Source organism: Chiloscyllium punctatum, chromosome 26 (genome assembly GCF_047496795.1).
Source record: "Chiloscyllium punctatum isolate Juve2018m chromosome 26, sChiPun1.3, whole genome shotgun sequence".
Lineage (NCBI taxonomy): Eukaryota > Metazoa > Chordata > Chondrichthyes > Orectolobiformes > Hemiscylliidae > Chiloscyllium > Chiloscyllium punctatum.
The window spans coordinates 64,584,362-64,603,573 of NC_092764.1; the positions used below are offsets into that span (position 1 = coordinate 64,584,362).

Here is a 19,212-nt window from a genome sequence, read left to right on the forward strand (position 1 = left end):
GGAGCTTGGTAAAGGATCAGGAGCTTGGTAATGGTTCAGGAGCTTGGTAAAGGATCAGGAGCATGGAAATGGATCAGGAGATTGGTAAAGGATCATCATTTTGGTAATGGATCAGCAGCTTCCTAATGGTTCAGGAGCTCGGGAAAGGATCAGGAGCATGGTAAAGAATCAGGAGATTGGTAATGGTTCAGGAGCTTGGGAAAGGATCAGGAGCTTGGTGATGGATCAGCTGCTTGGAAATTGATCAGGAGCTTAGGAAAGGATCAGCAGCTTGGAAATGGATCAGGAGCTTGGCAATGGATCAGGAGCTTGGTAAAGGATCAGGAGCTTGGGAATGGTTCAGGAGCTTGGTAAAGGATCAGGAGCTTAGGAAAGGATCTGCAACTTGTTAAAGGAACAACAGCTTGGTGAAGGATCAGGAGCTTGGTAATGGATCAGGAGCTTGATAATGGATCAGGAGCTTGGAAAAGGATCAGTAGCTAGGTAATGAATCAGGTGCTTGGTAATGGATCAGCAGCTTGGAAATGAATCAGGTGCTTGGTCATGGATCAGCAGCTTGGAAATGGATTAGGAGGTTGGTAATGGATCAGCAGCTTGGTAATGGATCAGCAGCTTGGAAATGGATCAGGAGCTTGGTAATGGATCAGGAGCTTGGTAAAGGATCAGGAGCATGGAAATGGATCAGGAGATTGGTAAAGGATCATCAGCTTGGTAATGGATCAGCAGCTTCGTAATGGTTCAGGAGCTTGGGAAAGGATCAGGAGCATGGTAAAGGATCAGGAGCTTAGGAAAGGATCTGCAACTTGTTAAAGGAACAACAGCTTGGTGAAGGATCAGGAGCTTGGTAATGGATCAGGAGCTTGATAATGGATCAGGAGCTTTGAAAAGGATCAGTAGCTAGGTAATGAATCAGGTGCTTGGTAATGGATCAGCAGCTTGGAAATGGATCAGGAGCATGGTAATGGATTAGGAGCTTGGTAACGCATCAGGGTCTTGGTAAAGGTTCAGCAGCTTGGTGATGGATTAGGAGGTTGGTAAAGCATTAGAAGCTGGGTAATGGAGCAGGAGCTTGGTAATGGATCAGCAGCTTGGTAAAGGATCAGCAGCATGGCCATGGATAAGGAGCTTGATAATGGATCAGCAGCATGGAAATGGATCAGGAGCTTGGTAATGGATCAGGAGCTTGGTAAAGGATCAGGAGCATGGAAATGGATCAGGAGATTGGTAAAGGATCATCAGCTTGGTAATGGATCAGCAGCTTCTTAATGGTTCAGAAGCTTGGGAAAGGATCAGGAGCATGGTAAAGGATCAGGAGATTGGTAATGGTTCAGGAGCTTGGGAAAGGATCAGGACCTTGGTGATGGATCAGCAGCTTGGTAATGCATCATGAGCTTGGTAATGGATCAGGAGCTTGGTAAAGTCTCAGCAGCTTGGTAAAGGAGCAGGAGCTTGGTCAAGTATCAGGAGCTTGGTGATGGATCAGGCGCTTGGTAAAGGATCACCAGGTGGTGATGGATCAGATGCTTGCTAAAGGATCAGGAGATTGGTAAAGGATCATCAGCTTGGGAAAGGATCAGGAGCTTGGTGATGGATCAGGAGCTTGGTAAAGGAGCAGGCGCTTGGTAAAGGATCACCAGATGGTGATGGATCAGATGCTTGGTAAAGGATCAGGAGCTTTGTAATGAATCAGGTGCTTCGTAATGGATCAGGAGCTTGGTTGAGGATCAGGAGCTTGGTAATGGATTAGGAGATTGGCAATGGATCAGGAGCTTGGTAATAGATCAGGAGATTGGTAATGGATCAGGAGCTTGGTAATAGATCAGGAGATTGGTAATGGATCAGGAGCTTGATAATAGATCAGCAGCTTGGAAATGGATTATGAGCTTGGTAATGCATCAGGAGCTTGGTAAACAACCAGCAGCTTGGTATTGGATCAGGAGCTTGGTAAAGGATCAGGTGCTTGGTAATGCATCAGGAGTTTGGTAATAGATCAGGAGCTTGGTAAAGAATCAGTAGCTTGATAATCGATCAGGAGCTTGGTAATGGATCAGCAGCTTGGTAATGGATCAGGAGTTTGGTAATGGATCCTGAGCTTGGTAATGGATCAGGAGCTTTGAAAAGGATCAGGAGATTGGTAATGGATCAGGAGCTTGGTACTGGATCAGGAGCTTTGAAAAGCATCAGGAGATTGGTAAAGGATCATCAGCTTGGGAAAGGATCAGGAGCTTGTTGATGGATCAGGAGCTTGGTAAAGGAGCAGGTGCTTGATAACGGATCACCAGATGGTGATGGATCAGATGCTTGGTAAAGGATCAGGAGCTTGGTAATGAATCAGGTGCTTGGTAAAGGATCAGGAGCTTGATAATCGATCAGGAGCTTGGTAATGGATCAGGAGATTTGTAATGGATCAGGAGCTTGGGAATGGATCAGGAGCTTGATAATGGATCAGGAGCTTGGAAAAAGATCAGTAGCTAGGTAATGAATCAGGTGCTTGGTCATGGATCAGCAGCTTGGAAATGGATTAGGAGCTTGGTAATGCATCAGGAGCTTGGTAAAGGATCAGGAGCATGGAAATGGATCAGGAGATTGGTAAAGGATCATCAGCTTGGTAATGGATCAGCAGCTTCGTAATGGTTCAGGAGCTTGGGAAAGGATCAGGAGCATGGTAAAGGATCAGGAGATTGGTAATGGTTCAGGAGCTTGGGAAAGGATCAGGAGCTTGGTGATGGATCAGCTGCTTGGTAATTGATCAGGAGCTTAGGAAAGGATCAGCAGCTTGGAAATGGATCCGGAGCTTGGCAATGGATCAGGAGCTTTGTAAAGGATCAGGAGCTTGGGAATGGTTCAGGAGCTTGGTAAAGGATCAGGAGCTTAGGAAAGGATCTGCAACTTGTTAAAGGAACAACAGCTTGGTGAAGGATCAGGAGCTTGGTAATGGATCAGGAGCTTGATAATGGATCAGGAGCTTGGAAAAGGATCAGTAGCTAGGTAATGAATCAGGTGCTTGGTAATGGATCAGCAGCTTGGAAATGAATCAGGTGCTTGGTCATGGATCAGCAGCTTGGAAATGGATTAGGAGGTTGGTAATGGATCAGCAGCTTGGTAATGGATCAGCAGCTTGGAAATGGATCAGGAGCTTGGTAATGGATCAGGAGCTTGGTAAAGGATCAGGAGCATGGAAATGGATCAGGAGATTGGTAAAGGATCATCAGCTTGGTAATGGATCAGCAGCTTCGTAATGGTTCAGGAGCTTGGGAAAGGATCAGGAGCATGGTAAAGGATCAGGAGATTGGTAATGGTTCAGGAGCTTGGGAAAGGATCAGGAGCTTGGTGATGGATCAGCAGCTTGGTAATGGATCCTGAGCTTGGTAATGGATCAGGAGCTTTGAACAGGATCAGGAGATTGGTAATGGATCAGGAGCTTGGTACTGGATCAGGAGCTTTGAAAAGCATCAGGAGATTGGTAAAGGATCATCAGCTTGCTGATGGATCAGGAGCTTGGTAAAGGATCAGCAGCTTGGGAAAGGATCAGGAGCTTGTTGATGGATCAGGAGCTTGGTAAAGGAGCAGGTGCTTGGTAATGAATCAGGTGCTTGATAACGGATCACCAGATGGTGATGGATCAGATGCTTGGTAAAGGATCAGGAGCTTGGTAATGGATCAGGAGTTTGGTAATGGATCAGGAGCTTGGTAAAGAATCAGGAGTTTGGTAATGGATCAGGAGCTTGGTAATGGATCAGGAGCTTTGTAATGGATCAGGAGCTTGGGAATGGATCAGGAGCTGGGTAATGGATCAAAAGCTAGGTAAAGGATCAGGAGCATGATAATGGATCAGGAGCTTGGTCATGGATCAGCAGCTTGGTAAAGGATCAGGAACTTAGGAAAGGATCTGCAACTTGTTAAAGGAACAACAGCTTGGTGAAGGATCAGGAGCTTGGTAAAGAAGTACTGTCTGGAGCTGCCAGCTGAAAGATTGGGGATGACCAATCAACCTCGCACCAAGTACAAAATCAATTCACTCATATTCACACTTACACTCACCCTTACTCACTACACACTCACCCTCACCCACACATTAACACTCACTTACACACCCTCACACACACACTCACTCACACTCACCTTCACACACACTCAATCACAAAGTCACTCACACACCTTCACTCACACACACACTCACCTTTACTCACAGTCACTCATACACCCTCACACACTCACACTCACATACTCACTCACACACTATCACTCACACACCCTCACTCACACACCCTCATTCACACACCCTCACTCACATATCCTCACTCACACACACACTCACCTCAACTCACAGTCACTCATACACCCTCACGCACTCACACTCACATACTCACTCACACACCCTCACTCACATATCCTCACTAACACACACTCACTCACACACTCACTCACACTCACCTTCACGCACACTACCACTCACCTTCATTCACACTTTTTCACACACATCTTCACTTCCGTAGTCATATGCCCTCTCCCTCGTTCACACTCACCCTCACTCTCACACTTACCCAAACACAAGCTCACTTACTCACTCACTCACACACTAACTCACTCATTCACCCTCACTCAGCCTCATCCTCATCCACTCGCATTGATATGTAATCTCTTTCACACAGACTCACCCTCACACATTCACCATCACTCACCCACCCTTTCACATGCACCATGTCACACACACTCAAATCCCACCATCACGCACATTCTCACATATTCACTCTCACTCTGACACACACCCCTTCACAAATTCAGACTCACAGACATGTTCACACACTCAGACTCACGCTCATACTCACAAATGCAGTTACATACACACATGCGCACACGCACTCATGTACCAACACACATGGAACTGCAGAAATCAGCCTTCCTGTAGCCCGCACAAATTGTCAATCCCATATTCCCCACTTGTATTGTATAGATTAGATTAGATTAGATTACTTACAGCGTGGAAACAGGCCCTTCGGCCCAACAAGTCCACACCGCCCCGCCGAAGCGTAACCCAACCATACCCCTACATCTACATCTACCCCTTACCAAACACTACGGGCAATTTAGCATGGCCAATTCACCTGACCTGCACATCTTTGGACTGTGGGAGGAAACCGGAGCACCCGGAGGAAACCCACGCAGACACAGGGAGAATGTGCAAACTCCACACAGTCAGTCTCAGAGCCCAGGTGATTGAATAAAATGCCTTGATATAGACACAGTGGGAGGACAGGGGGCGCGTGCTTGTTGCTTGAGCTGGTGAGGGGGCTGTCGGGGATTTCACTGTGGGCTGTGATCAGTGGGAGGACCTCATGCCTTCTCCACTCCTTCCACTGTCCCAATTTGGCAGAGCAGCCCGTGGGCAAAGACCTGAGTGGTTCACACTGATATGATCAGAACAAGAGAGCTGCAGATCAAGGCTCAAAATTCACTCAATGAGCTCACCTCTTCCACTAATGGCAATTAGATTTTGTGTAACCACAAACACCTCATGTAAATATCAGATAACATGATTGGACTGCCTGACTGTTACTAATTTCCCCTGAAATTCTGTGTGCTTTTTATCTCTTTGTCTTATGAGTCTGTCTCTGTTGCGATTAGCCCCCAGGCAGGCACAAGATATCCCTTCTCATACTCCCAGCATGTGGCACACTTAGCACATCAAACTGCCAGTACTTGCTGTCTTTGGAAGGACTAGATGATTCAGTTTGGTACCAGCCAGTCAGGTAAAAGGATGCTGTCAGTAGGCAGAATGTGGGGAGCAAGGCTGGAAATTAGCAGCAGAAGGAGCAATCTCTGGATTCCTCCCAGTGCCATGTGAAAGAAAATATAGGAAAAGGAGGTGAACACAGACAGAGTCCTAAGGTCATAGAGTCTACAGCACAGAGACATGTCTTTTGGCCCAAACTGGTCCATGCCGACCAAAATGTCCACCCAAGCTAACCCCATTTCCCTGCACTTGGCACATATCCTTCTAATCCTTTCCTATCCATGTATTTGTCCAAATGCCTTTTACATGTTGTTAATGTACGCACCTCAACCACTACCACTGGCAGCTCATTCCATATGCATACCTCCCTCTGTATAAAAATGTTGCCCCTCAGGTTCCCTTTTATTCTTTCCCCTCTAACCTTAAACTGATGCCCTCCACTCCTCAATTCCCCAACCCTGGGAAAATGACTGAGTGCATTCACCCTATCCATGACTCTCATGATCTTATACATTTCTATAAGATCACCCCCTCAGTCTCCTACGCTCGAAAGAAAATAGTCCTAGCTTATCTAACCTCTCCCTATAATTCAGACCCTTGAGTCCTGGCACTTTCCTTATAAATTCCTTCTGCACTCTTTCCCGTTTAATAACATCCTTCCTATCGCAAGGTGATCAAAACTGAACACAATGCTCCAAGTGCGGCCTCACCGACATCCTGTTATAACTTCCCAACTTCTCTACTCAGTGCCCTGACTGATGAAGGCCAGTGTGCCGAAAACCTCCTTCCTTGCCCCGTCTGCCTGGGACTCCACCTTTAGAGAATCATGTACCTGAACTCCAAGGTCCCCCTGTTCCACCCCACACCTTTAATGCCCTACCATTCACCATGAGACTCCTGCCTTGATTTGACTTTCCAAAATGCAAGACCTTACACTTATCTATATTAAACACTATTTTCCATGTCTCGGCCCACTTCCCCAGCTGATCAGGGTCCTGCTGCAATTTCCCTCACGCCCCTCACTGTCCATGATACCTCCTATTTTAGTGACATCAGCAAATGCTCATTCCCATTGGATAAATCAGTGGGTAAAATCCTCAACAAATACTTTACCTCAGGATTCACAATGGAGAAGGACATAGTGGGTGGCGAGTCTCGGGAGGAATATGTTGATATTCTGTGACATCGTGAGATACAAAAGGAGTTGATGAATGTTTTAAAAAGCATTAAGGGAGACAAGTCTCCAGGACCAGATAGTATCTATCCCAGAGTGCTGAGGGCAGCAGGTGAGGAAATTTCTGGAGCTTTGTACAAGATCTTTCTATCCTATTTAGTCACAGGAGATATCCCAGAGGATTGGAGAATAGCCATCATTATTCCTTTGTTAAGAAGGGCCATAAGGATATTCGGGAAATTATAGGGCAGCAAGCCTTACGTCAGTGGAAGGGAAATTGTTGGAGAAAGTTCTTAGGGACAGGATTTACTTACATTTGGAAAACATGTAAACTTATTAGCAATAGGCAGCATGGCTTTGTGTGAGGGAGATTGTGTCTCACAGACTCGATTAAGTTTTTTGAGGAACTGACAAAGATGATTGATGAGGGAAGAGAGGAACGTATTGTCCATGTGGACTTTAACATGGCCTTTGAAAAGGTTCCTCATGGCAGGCTACAAAAGATACAGAAGCCACATGGGATCCGTGATGAGCTAGTAAGATGGATACAGAACTAACTTTGTCATAGAAGCAAAGAGTAGCAGTGGAAGGGTGTTTATTTGACTGGAGGTCTGCAAACAGGCTGGTCCCACAGGGATCAGTACTGGGACCCCTGTTATTTGTCTCATTAGTAAGTTTGCAGATGAGCACAAAGACTGGAGGAACTGCTGATTGTAAGAAAGATTGCCAGAGGATACAGCAGGGTAAAGATTGGCTGGAGATGGGCGTGGAGAGATGGCAGATAGAGTTTGATCTGGACAAATAAACAGTGATGTATTTTGGAAGGTCGAGTGCAGGATGGAAGTGTACAATAAATGTCAGAACCCTTACAAGCAACAACATACAGAGGTATCTCGGCATACAGGTCTACAGTTCCCTGAAAGTGGCAATGAAGTTGGTCAAGAAGGGATATGGAATGCTTGTTCTCATCAATCAGGGCATACAGTAAAACATTGGCAAATCATATAGATCTTTAGTGAGGTTATAATTGGAATATTGCTGACTGTTCTGGTCACCACATGACCAGAAGGATGTGGAGGCTTTGGAGATAGAACAGGCTAGCCAGCATGTTGCCTGGTTTGGAGGATATTAGATATGAGGTGAGATTGGTTACACTTGAACACCATTCACGATTCCTCAGATACTGAAGCAGTCCAGTTCAAATACAACAAGATCTGGATAATATGTAGGTTTGGGATGACAAGTGGCAAGGAACATTTGCATCACACCAGTACAGGCAACGATCATCTCCAAGAGAAACAATCTAATGTCCACCTCATGGCATTCAATGGTGTTACCATTATTCGATTCCACTGTCAACATCCTGGTGATTACCATTGACCAAACATTCAAGTGGACTCACCACATAAACACAACAGCAGGTTCAGAGGCTAGGGATACTGCAGTGAGGAACTCACCAGACATCTTTAACCTCTCCTGACTTCAACCTGAACTCCCCACCTGCTTCAAGAAGAGCACCATCATCCCAGTGTTGAGGAAACATCATGCAACATGCCTCAATAACTACCACCTGGTAGCTGTGACCTTTCTAATTACAAAGTGCTTCGAGAGGTTAGTCATGGCTCAGCCTACCTGATTGCCTTTATCCTTTATGATTTGCCTACCTTCGCAAGAGGTGCATTGCAGATGCCATGTCCCTGGCCCTACACTCATCCCTGGAACATATGGATAACAAGGATACCTACGGCAGACGACTACTTATTGACTACAGCTCTGCCTTCAACACCATATTTCCAAACATGCTCATCCCCAACCTTCGAAACCCTGGTCTCAGCTCTCCCCTCTGTTCAGTGGATCCTCGACTGTCTGACCCTTCGGTTGCAATCAAAACACCTCTCCCACCAGAATCAAACCAGTACATTGCAAGGCTGCATACTCAGCCCTTTACTGTACTTCTTATACAGTCATGACTGAGTGGCCAAATTCCACCGCAACTCCACTTCCACGTTTGCTGATGACACCACCACTGTAGGTTAGATCTCAAACAATGACGAGACAGAGTATAGGAAAGAGATTGAGTACTTCGTGGCACGGTGTAAAGATGACGATCTCTCTACCAACATCAGCAAAATGAAGGAGCTGGTGATTGAGTTCAGGAGGACATGCTGGCCCCTGTGTGGATCAATGGTGCTGAAGTGGAGATGGTCGAGAGCATCAATTTCTGGGGGTGATGATCACCAACAATCTGGCCTGATCCACCCAATGATCAAGAAAGCACAACAATGCCTCTACTTCCTCGTGATGCTAAGTAAATTCAGCATATGCACAAGGATGCATCAATTGTTATAGCTGCACTACAGAAAGCATCCGATCTGGATGCATCATCGTGTAGTAAAGCATCTATTCTTCCCAAGACAGCGTGAAACTCCAGAGAGTCATGAAGATAGCCCAGTCAACTATACAAATTCGCCTTTCATCCATTGACTCCGTCTATGGTACCCCTTACCTCAGGAAAGCAACCAACATGATCCAAGGCTCCTCCCACCCCGGTGATTCTCTCTCCCACCCTCTTCCATCACACAGGGGAGATAAACATTTAAATGCACATTCATATATACTCAAGAACAGCTTTTCCCCCTCTGTTATCAGACTTTTGAATGGACGTTGCATATGTTAATACTGAACTCTCTCTCCGTCTCTGTCTCTCTCCCTCCCTGCCTCCCTCTCCATCTCTCTCTCCCTCTCTCTCCTCCTCTCTCCCTCTCTATCTCCACCTCCCCCCTCTCTCTCTTCCCCACTCGCTCTTTCTCTCTCTCTCTCCCCGACTCTGTCTACCTCTGTCTCTCCCTCCCTCTTTCTCTCTCCCCTCTCTTTCCCCCCCAGCTCTCTCTCCCTCGCTCTCTCTCTCCCACTCTCTCTTCGAGATAAACCAAACCTGAGAAATGTGACTGCCTCCTGGAACGGTGTCCACGTAACGATCCCGTTCCCAGATGCATTGTAAACTCAAACGCTCAGACTCCAGCTCATAAACTTTGAGATGGAGCTATTTGGACTACAGTCACTTCTTGCAGATATGGATCCCACTGGCATCCACCAACTCCCTCCTGCTGCAGCCGCAACACATCACTTTTCTCTCCATCTTTGCCAGAAATGGTGGTAGCGTCAGATAGATTCAGGATATTTAAGCGACTCTTGGATAGGCACATGGATGATAGTGAAATGTAAGGTATGTAAGTTAGTTTGATCTTAGAGTAAAACGGTGACACAACACTGAGAACTGAAGGGCCTGTTCTGTGCTGCAGCTGCTGCTGCTGTGCGAGTCCACAGATGTGCGAGTGAAGTGAAGTGGCCATCAGAAAAGCAGGCTTACAGGGGTCTGGGTGGGCTGCTCTTTGGAGAGTCAGTGTGCACTCAATGGGCCGAATGGCCTGCTTCCACACTGCAGCGATTCTATGATTAATTTTGCTGTCACTCCTGGTGTCTGACAAGGTATTTGCTAAAACCCGTCTCCACAGACAAATCATGTTCCTCAGTGACTGCCTCCTGCTCAGGATCACCCCTTCTCATGTTTTGAATCTACTCAGGATCACCGTTGTCTCTGTGATATTCAAATTTCCACAGACAGCTTTTCCTGGCGTATCCTGAAGACCACATTCAGTGCCATACATCGTCATTCGCACACACTTGAGCTCCCTCTCCCAGAGCACCACCTTCTGCTGGCTCAGGGTTGCACCATTCCCCAGTTCCACTTCATCTCCTAGCTTATTTGCCAGGTTAACAAGAAATCTTTTCTTTCTCTTTGAGGCATCAGGGCATAAGATACAACAACGCAGAGATAGCCAGGGTCCTCTGGAACCTTCCTCCCCTCTCCTTCCCTCTGACTCCATCCCCTCTTCCCAACCCCATGTCCTGTCATGTATTTACTATCCCTGCTGATCTTCTGATGCTAAACAAACTGTCCTCAATAAAGGTTTCAGTTCCATCCCTCAGCGTTCCTACCGTAACGAATTTCAGTCAATGACAGGACATTGAACTCTCTTTCCGTTGCCTTCACCTCTGTGCCTGTTTCTTTAAATAAGAGCCGTCTCCCCAGCCCACAGCCCCTTTACCAACCTCCAACACACTCCCTCGATCTGGACACCTCCTTCTGGCCATTTACCAGCACTTGATCTGTTCATTGAGAACTGTCGAAATGACGTTGGTCTCCACAATGTCTGTGCTGAAAATGTGTTGCTTGAAAAGCGCAGCAGGTCAAGCAGCATCCAAGGAACAGGAGAATCGACGTTTCGGGCATAAGCCGAAATGTCGATTCTCCTGTTCCTTGGATGCTGCCTGACTTGCTGCACTTTTCCAGCAACACATTTTCAGCTCTGATCTCCAGCATCTGCAGTCCTCACTTTCTCCTCCTCAATGTCTGTGCCTCCTTCACCCATTCCAACTGATTCTCCTGGGAACTGATTGGCCTGCATGCTCTCAGTTGTCTGATGGACTGACCTAGACATTGCAGAGGCTGAGCACCAACTCTCTGATGCCTCCCCCCATCTCCCCATGGACCATGATCCACAATGAAACATCAGGTCACTGTGTCAGTTAACCTCATTTCTTCTGGTGATCAGAGCCCTCACTGCCTCGAAGCCCATCGCCTCCAAACTCTGCACAGCTCACTTCCAGCCCCTTTCCAAAATCCCCAAACCAGACTGCCCAGACAAACCCATTGTTTCTGCCTGTTGATTCCCCACAGATCACATCTCTTCCTATCTCAATTCAGTTTTTGCTTCCCTTGTCCAGTCCCTTCCCACTTACGTCTGTGATTCCTCTTTATGGAAGGAATAACATAAAGAGGATGTTATTTTTATCATCCTGTTCAGAATTTCCCGTTCAGGGGCTCCAGTCTCCCCCTCTTTATCACGGACGTGCAATCCCTTTACACATCCATCCCCCATCAGGATGGTCTCAGGGCTGTCCATTCTTCCTGGGAAAAAGGCTGAAACCATCCCCATCTACCACCACTCTCCTCTGCCTGGCCGAGCACATCCTCACCCTGAACAACGTCTCTTTTAACTCCTCTCACTTTCTTCAGGTTAGAAGTGTGACTGTGAGTACCCACATGTGTGACGATGCTATCACTTTAATCAGGTTGTTTTGTCCTTGGGATGTTTTTCAGACAGATCGTAAAGGAAAAGATGCTGAGGGCTCCAATAAGAGTCCAGGTTTAACAATGGCGGGGGAGTAGCCAGTTCCCCCATCTCGGACGTTTTCTTGTTTGGTTTCGCTGTGGCAAGTACAAGATGCCGGAGACCAGGAAAGGTTGCAAACTTCAGCAGCTGATTCCTGACTGACTTCTCTCTGAAATCTCTTTGAATATTGTTACCTCCTACCTGTAAGAATCTGTGTTTCAATTTACCTTTATCTCAAGGAGTGTGTTTATGGAATGTTACTGGATTGAAACAGTTCCTTAGTTAAGTTGGTGTATCGAGATGGTTAAGTTTCCAATAGTTAAGTTATTTTAACTTCCATTTAATTTTGATTGTGTTTCAACTGTGATGTTTAAATAAATTCTGTTTTGCTTAAAGCCAAGTGATTTGATCTACTGCATCACAGCTGGAATATCCACACCACATCTGCCTTTAAAATAAGACAAAATTAGAGTCTAGGCTACTTTCTTAAAATATCTGGAGGGATTCTGGCCTGGTCCATAATACACAGCTCCAGTTATGCCTCTCTCTTTGTGAGCTATATGGAACAATTTGTTCCAGTCCTATTCCAACCCACACCTACAGCACTTTCTCCAGTCTATCAATAGTATCATCGGTGCTGCTTCCCTGTCTCGCCCCAAATTCACAAGGTTTATCAATTTCGCTTCCAATTTCCACCCCACCCTCACCTTCACCTGGTCCATCTCTGTCTCCTCTCTTTCGTTCCTCAACATCTCTGTTTCCATTTCTGGGGATAGGCTGGCCACCAATGTCCCCACAAACCTATGGAATCTCACAGTTACCGTGCCTATATAATCTGATAAAGGGCTCCTGCATGAGATGTCAATTTTCCTGCTTCTCGGATGCTGCCTGACCTGCTGTGCTTTTCCAGCACCACTCTGATCTTGCCTATATATCCTCACACCCTGCTTTCTGGAAGAAATGTATTCCATACGCTCAGTTCCTCCGTTTCCATTGCAGCTGTGCTAGTGATGCCATCTTTGGCAAGGGAGCATCCAAAATGTCCACCTTCTTCCTCAACTGAGGATTCCCCAGCACTGTAGTTGTCAGGGCCCTCAGCAAGGTCCAGGCCATCTCACACACTTCAGCCCTCACCCACTCCCTTCTCTCCTACAACAGTGACAGTGTGCTCCATGTCGTCACCAACCACCCCACCAGGATCCAGATCCAGAGGACCATTAGCTGCGATTACTGCCACCTCCAGCAGAATGCAACCACCAGACATATATTCCCCTGCCCTCCCATCCCCTGTCAGCCATCCGCAAGGACTGTTCCCTCCTGGTCCACACCTCTTTCACTCCCAACCCTCCCCCACTCCCCACTCCTGCCCATTAACTTCCTCCCTCCTCAGTGTCCAAGGGCCCAAACACAGCTTCGAGGTGAACTAATTCTTTATCTGCACTGCACTCAGTCTTGTCTAGTGAGTATTTGCTGCTCACAATGTGGTCTTCTCTACATTGGGGAAACAAAGGGTAGACTGGGTGACTGCTTCACAGAACACCAGTGTTTTCCACCAGACAGACCCTGAACCTCCCATTGGCTGTCACTTCAATGCACCACCTTGGCCCCTCCTAACATCTTTGTCTCAGGCTTGTTGAAGTGCTCCAGTTAGACTCAGCACAAGATGAACGAACAGCACCTCATTTTCCACTTGGGAGCACTCCAGCCTTCTTGGACTCAATATTGAATTCAATGATTGTAGAGCATGAGGTGCCTTGTCCTTAACCCAACCCCGGCACACCAGACCTTGTTATCACCAGGTCTGCTTTTACACACAACCCATTGTTAGCCACTAATAATCCCCATTGGCCCTTCACTCTCCCAGGCTGACCGGTATCCATTTATTTGCCAGTCCAACTGTTCTTTTTTCTCTTTGGGCTTTATCTCCACCTATCGTTCACTCTTCATCTCCTCCGCCCACATTAGCCACTCCATTAAAAACAACTTTTTCCAAGCTAGCATCAATTCTGAAGATGGGTCACTGGACCTGAAACGTTAATTCTGATTTCTCTCCAAAGGTGCAGCCAAATGTGCTGAGATTTTCCAGCAATTTCTACTTTTGTTTCTCATTTCCAGTATCAGCAGTTCTTGTGGTTTGTAATTTATGTGCAAGGTTTGTCAGTGACGCTGGGGTTATTCCCCATGGAACGAAGGAGATTGAGGGGCGATGTGATCAAGGTGGATGGAATTGTTGGTTTGGATCCCAATCGACAAGTAAACACACTCCCCATCAGCTGGTCGTCCAAGAATTGGACAGCACAGATGGGACGTTTTGGTGAGGACATGCAAGGGATGGTGAAGAGGAACCTTTTTCCACAATGAGTCATAATGACGTGGAACTCTCTATCCATGATGGAGGTGGAAGTAGAGATGAGGAATCATTTCCTCATTGAGTAAAGGAAAGCAACTCAAAGAAATACAAGGATCAAGGAGGAGAATGGTCAAGATTTTAAACATTGAGATTTGGCTGAATGAATGCCATCCATGACTGCGGTGATCCTATTTCTAGGTAACCACTTACTGACAGGAGAAACCTTCAGACACGGGAGTCTGGATACTGTTGCAGTTTCATCTTTGAGTTTTGATGGGTACGCCTCAATGGGTTTGAGAGGGAAGTGGACACAAACCAGTGTCCTCTAATGCTGCAGAGATTTTCTAGACTCTGTGAAATAAGGGAAGAAATTTCTGTTTTCAGTTTAGAAAACAGTTGACTTCAGTTTTCAGCCCACCTCCCTATATTTACCCCTGACTAATACACCTAACACTACAGGCACTTTAGCACGGCCAATCCACCCTAACCTACACATCTTTGTGACTGTGGGAGGAAACCAGAGCACCCAGAGGAAACCCATGCAGACACGGGGAGAATGTGCAAACTCCACACAGACAGTTGCTTGAGGTGGGAATTGAACCTGGGTCCCTAGCGCTTTGAGGCAGCAGTGCTAACCACTGAGCCACCACGCTGCCTAGTTGTACAGGGCATTGGTAAGATTACATCTTGAATGTGTGTCCAGTTCTGGTCTCTTTATTTAAAGAAGGAAGTAAATGCGTCGGTGGTGTTTCAGAAGAGATTGACGAGGTTGATATTTAGTATCAGTGGGTTACCTTGTGAGAATAGTCTGGATAAGCTGGACTTGTTTTCACTGATGTATAGAAGACTGAGGATAACTTAATTGAATGGTCTTGACAAGGTGTACATGTGAAGGATGTTTCTTTTAGTGGGGCACTTCAGAACAAGAATACACAGTTTTAAAATTAGGCTTACCCCTTTCAGAGATGAGATTATTTTCTCTCAGAATGGTGTGCAACTTTGGAACACTGCCTCAGAGGGCAGTAGAAACACAGTCATTGAGTATTTTTAAGACTGGGTACTTTGTTGGGCAGGGGAATCAAGCGTGACAGGGGATAGACAGGAATGTGGAATTTCAAACTCCAGCATGAGCTTACCAAACGGTGAAGTGGATTTGAGGGGCTGAACAGTCAACTTCTGAAACTGTATTGTATGTTCATACGTTTCAGACAAAGTCCACCTCCTTATTAATGCTAAACCCCTTTCATAGAGTTGAGAAAATCACAGAGGGGTTGAAGGACACATTTTTTTTCCACTTTCCTCTCAAACCTATTGAAGCATACCCACCAGAACTCAAAGATAAGACTGCAAGTATCGAAACTGCAAGTAGGATCTAGTCACTACATAATTCCCGCATAATACCCTAGCCTCGCCTCTAACTTGACTACAACCTCCAAAACAAACATTTTAACTTTCCCATCAAAGTGCCCCTCTCCTTTTCCATCACCATCTCTCTCTTAGAGATGTGCGTTTCCATTGTTTACTAATTCTACACATGCTACATTTCCTTAATACTTCTACTGAAGCCCTGACCTCTCAATTAATACTCACAGCTTTAACTAACAAACACTGTACACATACTCACTCATCTAATAAACCACCCTCTCTGTTGGTACTCCCCCAAATTAGATTGATCGACTCCCTGCTGGAAGACTGGAAAATTCCAAATATTATAGCCTTGTTCAAACAAAATTGTAAAGATAACACAGGCAATTCCAGACCAGTCGGTTAAACTTCAGTGATAGGGAAACTTCCACAAACAATTATTTGGAATAGGATCAGAAGTCACATGGAGAAGGATGGGTTGATTAGGAACAGTCAGCATGGATTTATAAAAGGGAAATTGTGTCTAACTTACTGAAAATGTTGGAAGAGATAGTGGAAAGGGCTGATGAGAGTAACACTGTTGCTTTGGTGCACGTGGCTTTTCTGAAAGTGCAGGACCACACACCAGCTTTGAGGAAAGTTATAAGTCATGGTGTAAAAGGGACAGTGTTGAAGTCAATACAAAATTGGCTGAGTGATGGGAAATAAACAGTCATGAACAATGGAGACTTTTCATGTGGAGGCAGGTTCATATTGGAGCTCCCGGGACTGGAACCCTTGCTTTTCCTGATGTAAATTAATGGTAATGATACATTAAGTTTAAAGGGGTTGTAGGGACAGAGGGCACTGGGTGTGAATGTGCACAGATCATTGAAGGTGGCAGGACAGGTGGAGAGAGCAGTTAATAAAGCAGACAATGTTCTTGACTTATACCAGGGTCATGGAGTACAAGGTGTGACACTTGGAGACCCCAGCTGAAGTATTGTGTGCGGTTGTGCGTGTCACTATAAGAAAGACATGAATGCAATGGAGAGAGTTCATAAGAGGGTCACAAGTCTGGATGAGGAACGTCAGTTATGTGGATGGGCTGGATAGAAAAAGGCTGACAGGAGATCTGATACCGGCTTCCACACCTCTGAGGGGGCAGGAAGGGTTAGACTTGGAAACGCTGTTGATGTTCGATAATGAATTGAGAATAAGAGAGCACTGATTTAAAGCGATCTAGAAATGAAACATGGGTGAGGTGAGGAGAAAGTTTTTAGTCGGAATGTATTGCTTAGAAATATAGAGAAGGCAGATTCAGTTGAGGTTTTCAAGAGAGCATGAGATAATTATTTGGATAGAAACACTGGGTAGAGTTACAGAGAAAAAAACATGGGGTTATCACTCTCTTCTAATTCTCATTTGGAGAGTCAGTGTGCAGGCAATGGTTGAATGGCTGAAACAGCCTCTCAGCATTTAACCTGTCAAGCCCTTTCAGAATCCAATGTTTCAATGAGATCACCTCTCAGTTTTCTAAATTCCAGTCAGCAGAATCCCAACCTGTTTAGCCTTTGCTCAGGAAACAATCCCTCCATCCTGCGGAACACTCTCGGGAACCTTTTCTGAACTACCTCCCATGAGTACCAAAACTGCTTATGGTACTCCAGATGTGGTCTCACTAGCAACTTGTGCAATTGCAGTAAGTCAGCAAACAGCAAGGGCCCTGAACCCTGTGGGACCACTGGACACAGACTTCTAGTCAGAAACACACCTCTCAACTATCCCCCCTGCTTGACCTCCCCGTAACAAAACCATCTAGTTGTTCTTGATTAATCTCTCCCTCTCCAAACGCAGATTAATTCTGTTCCTCAGAATTGCCTCTAATCAGTTCCCTACCACTGGGGTCAGTTGTGAGGCGGGGACAGGCAGACTCAAAGCTATGAACTGCCGGAATTCCTCACATCCGTTTAGCCTCCAGTCTTCCCATTGGCTGGAGTGGCCAGGGAGGATGAAATTCACAAATCACCAATGACAAGCTTGGGTTTGAAGGTGAATTAACTTTATTGGAAGACATTTGGGCAATTCAATCCACACAGAGAAAACTGACAGAAACCACAGACAAATCAACAGACCGTAGCTCATCAATTATCCAAAAAGAAATATTCTATACGTACAATGCAATCTCTATATAATCTTTATATACTCTTTTTGATAATTTATAAAGCTGCAGAACACCAGCTGCAGAAATTTTAAAAAGTTTCAGTTGATACAAAAGTTTGTATATGTTCAGGATCATATGTTGTCCAGCATCACCAAACCCCAGGGGTTATTGAAGATCAGGATCAATCCATTTCAATCCCCTGTTTGTCCAGCTCTGTCAGTCGATCCTGCACCCACGGATGTTTCGGATCTGCACACACCAGGCGACCAGCTACGGTCTGGAATCTGTGAAGTGGAAAAGGCAAATGTCAGTGGCGGCTCACTCCTGATCCCAGGACAGAATACAATGTAGAAGGAGTGGATTTCTCCAACAACAATCCCAGTGAAGCGAGTCTCAGACAGAAGGAACCTTTCAATGAGCAGGAATCAATACTCACATGATAGCGTCGTGGGAACAGTAGAAAGAGCTGGGAGCGTTTATGTATTTCACAATACGGTCTTGTGGCAATTCTGTTTGGATATAACGCTCACAGCACAGCATACCCACGGGAATACTGGGAGCTGAAACAGACAAGTGGAGAAAACAATGGGAATTCAGGTATCACAGACTGTCACAATATTTAAACATACATTGCATTCATTCCCAGGTCACACTGAACCCAATTGAGAATGAACTACAGAGTGAGTGACAGTGAGAGAAGAATGAATGACTGACCTGCTGAGAGCTGTTGAGCACAGATGCTGACGGTGAGGCCAAGAGCAACGATGACAAGGAGCAGTTTCATTGTGTCTGAGCTGGAGAGTGTCAGTGCGTGCACTGTCTGAATCTTACTTGCTCGGTCCTTGTCTGCTGTCACATTTATACAGGAAACTGGTCACACCGTCACAGCTATTTCTGGAGTTTGACTCAATGGCAATTTCCACCACTCTCCCCAGAACCATGGGGGGAATTTTGTGGACTCACAGGTTTTCTGATGAGGTTAAAGGTGGTTCCAATGGAAATCCAAAGTGTCAGCAACAATCAATCAGATTGAACCTCAAAGAAGATAAGGATTCTGGGGGCTGGGGTGATGAGGGGAAAATAACGGCAAATGGAAGGTGATTGAAACAAGGTCTGGTGGTTATTGAGTGAGAAATCCATAGCCTCATACAACACAGAAAAGACCCTTCGGCTTATTAAGTCTGCACTGACATAATTACCACTAAAGGTGCACGAATGTCTTGCACTTGTCCCATATCCTTGTATCTTGTGATATTTGAAATGCTCAGC

At 45.8% G+C, this 19,212-nt stretch overlaps 1 protein-coding gene across 1 annotated transcript; it reads right to left on the reverse strand.

Annotated features, from left to right (window-relative positions):
* Window positions 1-18,089: 18,089 nt before the first annotated feature.
* LOC140496200 (monocyte chemotactic protein 1B-like) lies at window positions 18,090-18,727 on the reverse strand. The gene is made up of 3 exons (XM_072595700.1): window positions 18,658-18,727; window positions 18,380-18,503; window positions 18,090-18,227 (listed from the first exon to the last, which is right to left on the reverse strand). Exons 1-3 carry the CDS (start codon window positions 18,725-18,727, stop codon window positions 18,125-18,127), a joined length of 297 nt encoding a protein of 98 aa, XP_072451801.1. The 3' UTR covers window positions 18,090-18,124.
* Window positions 18,728-19,212: the final 485 nt, after the last annotated feature.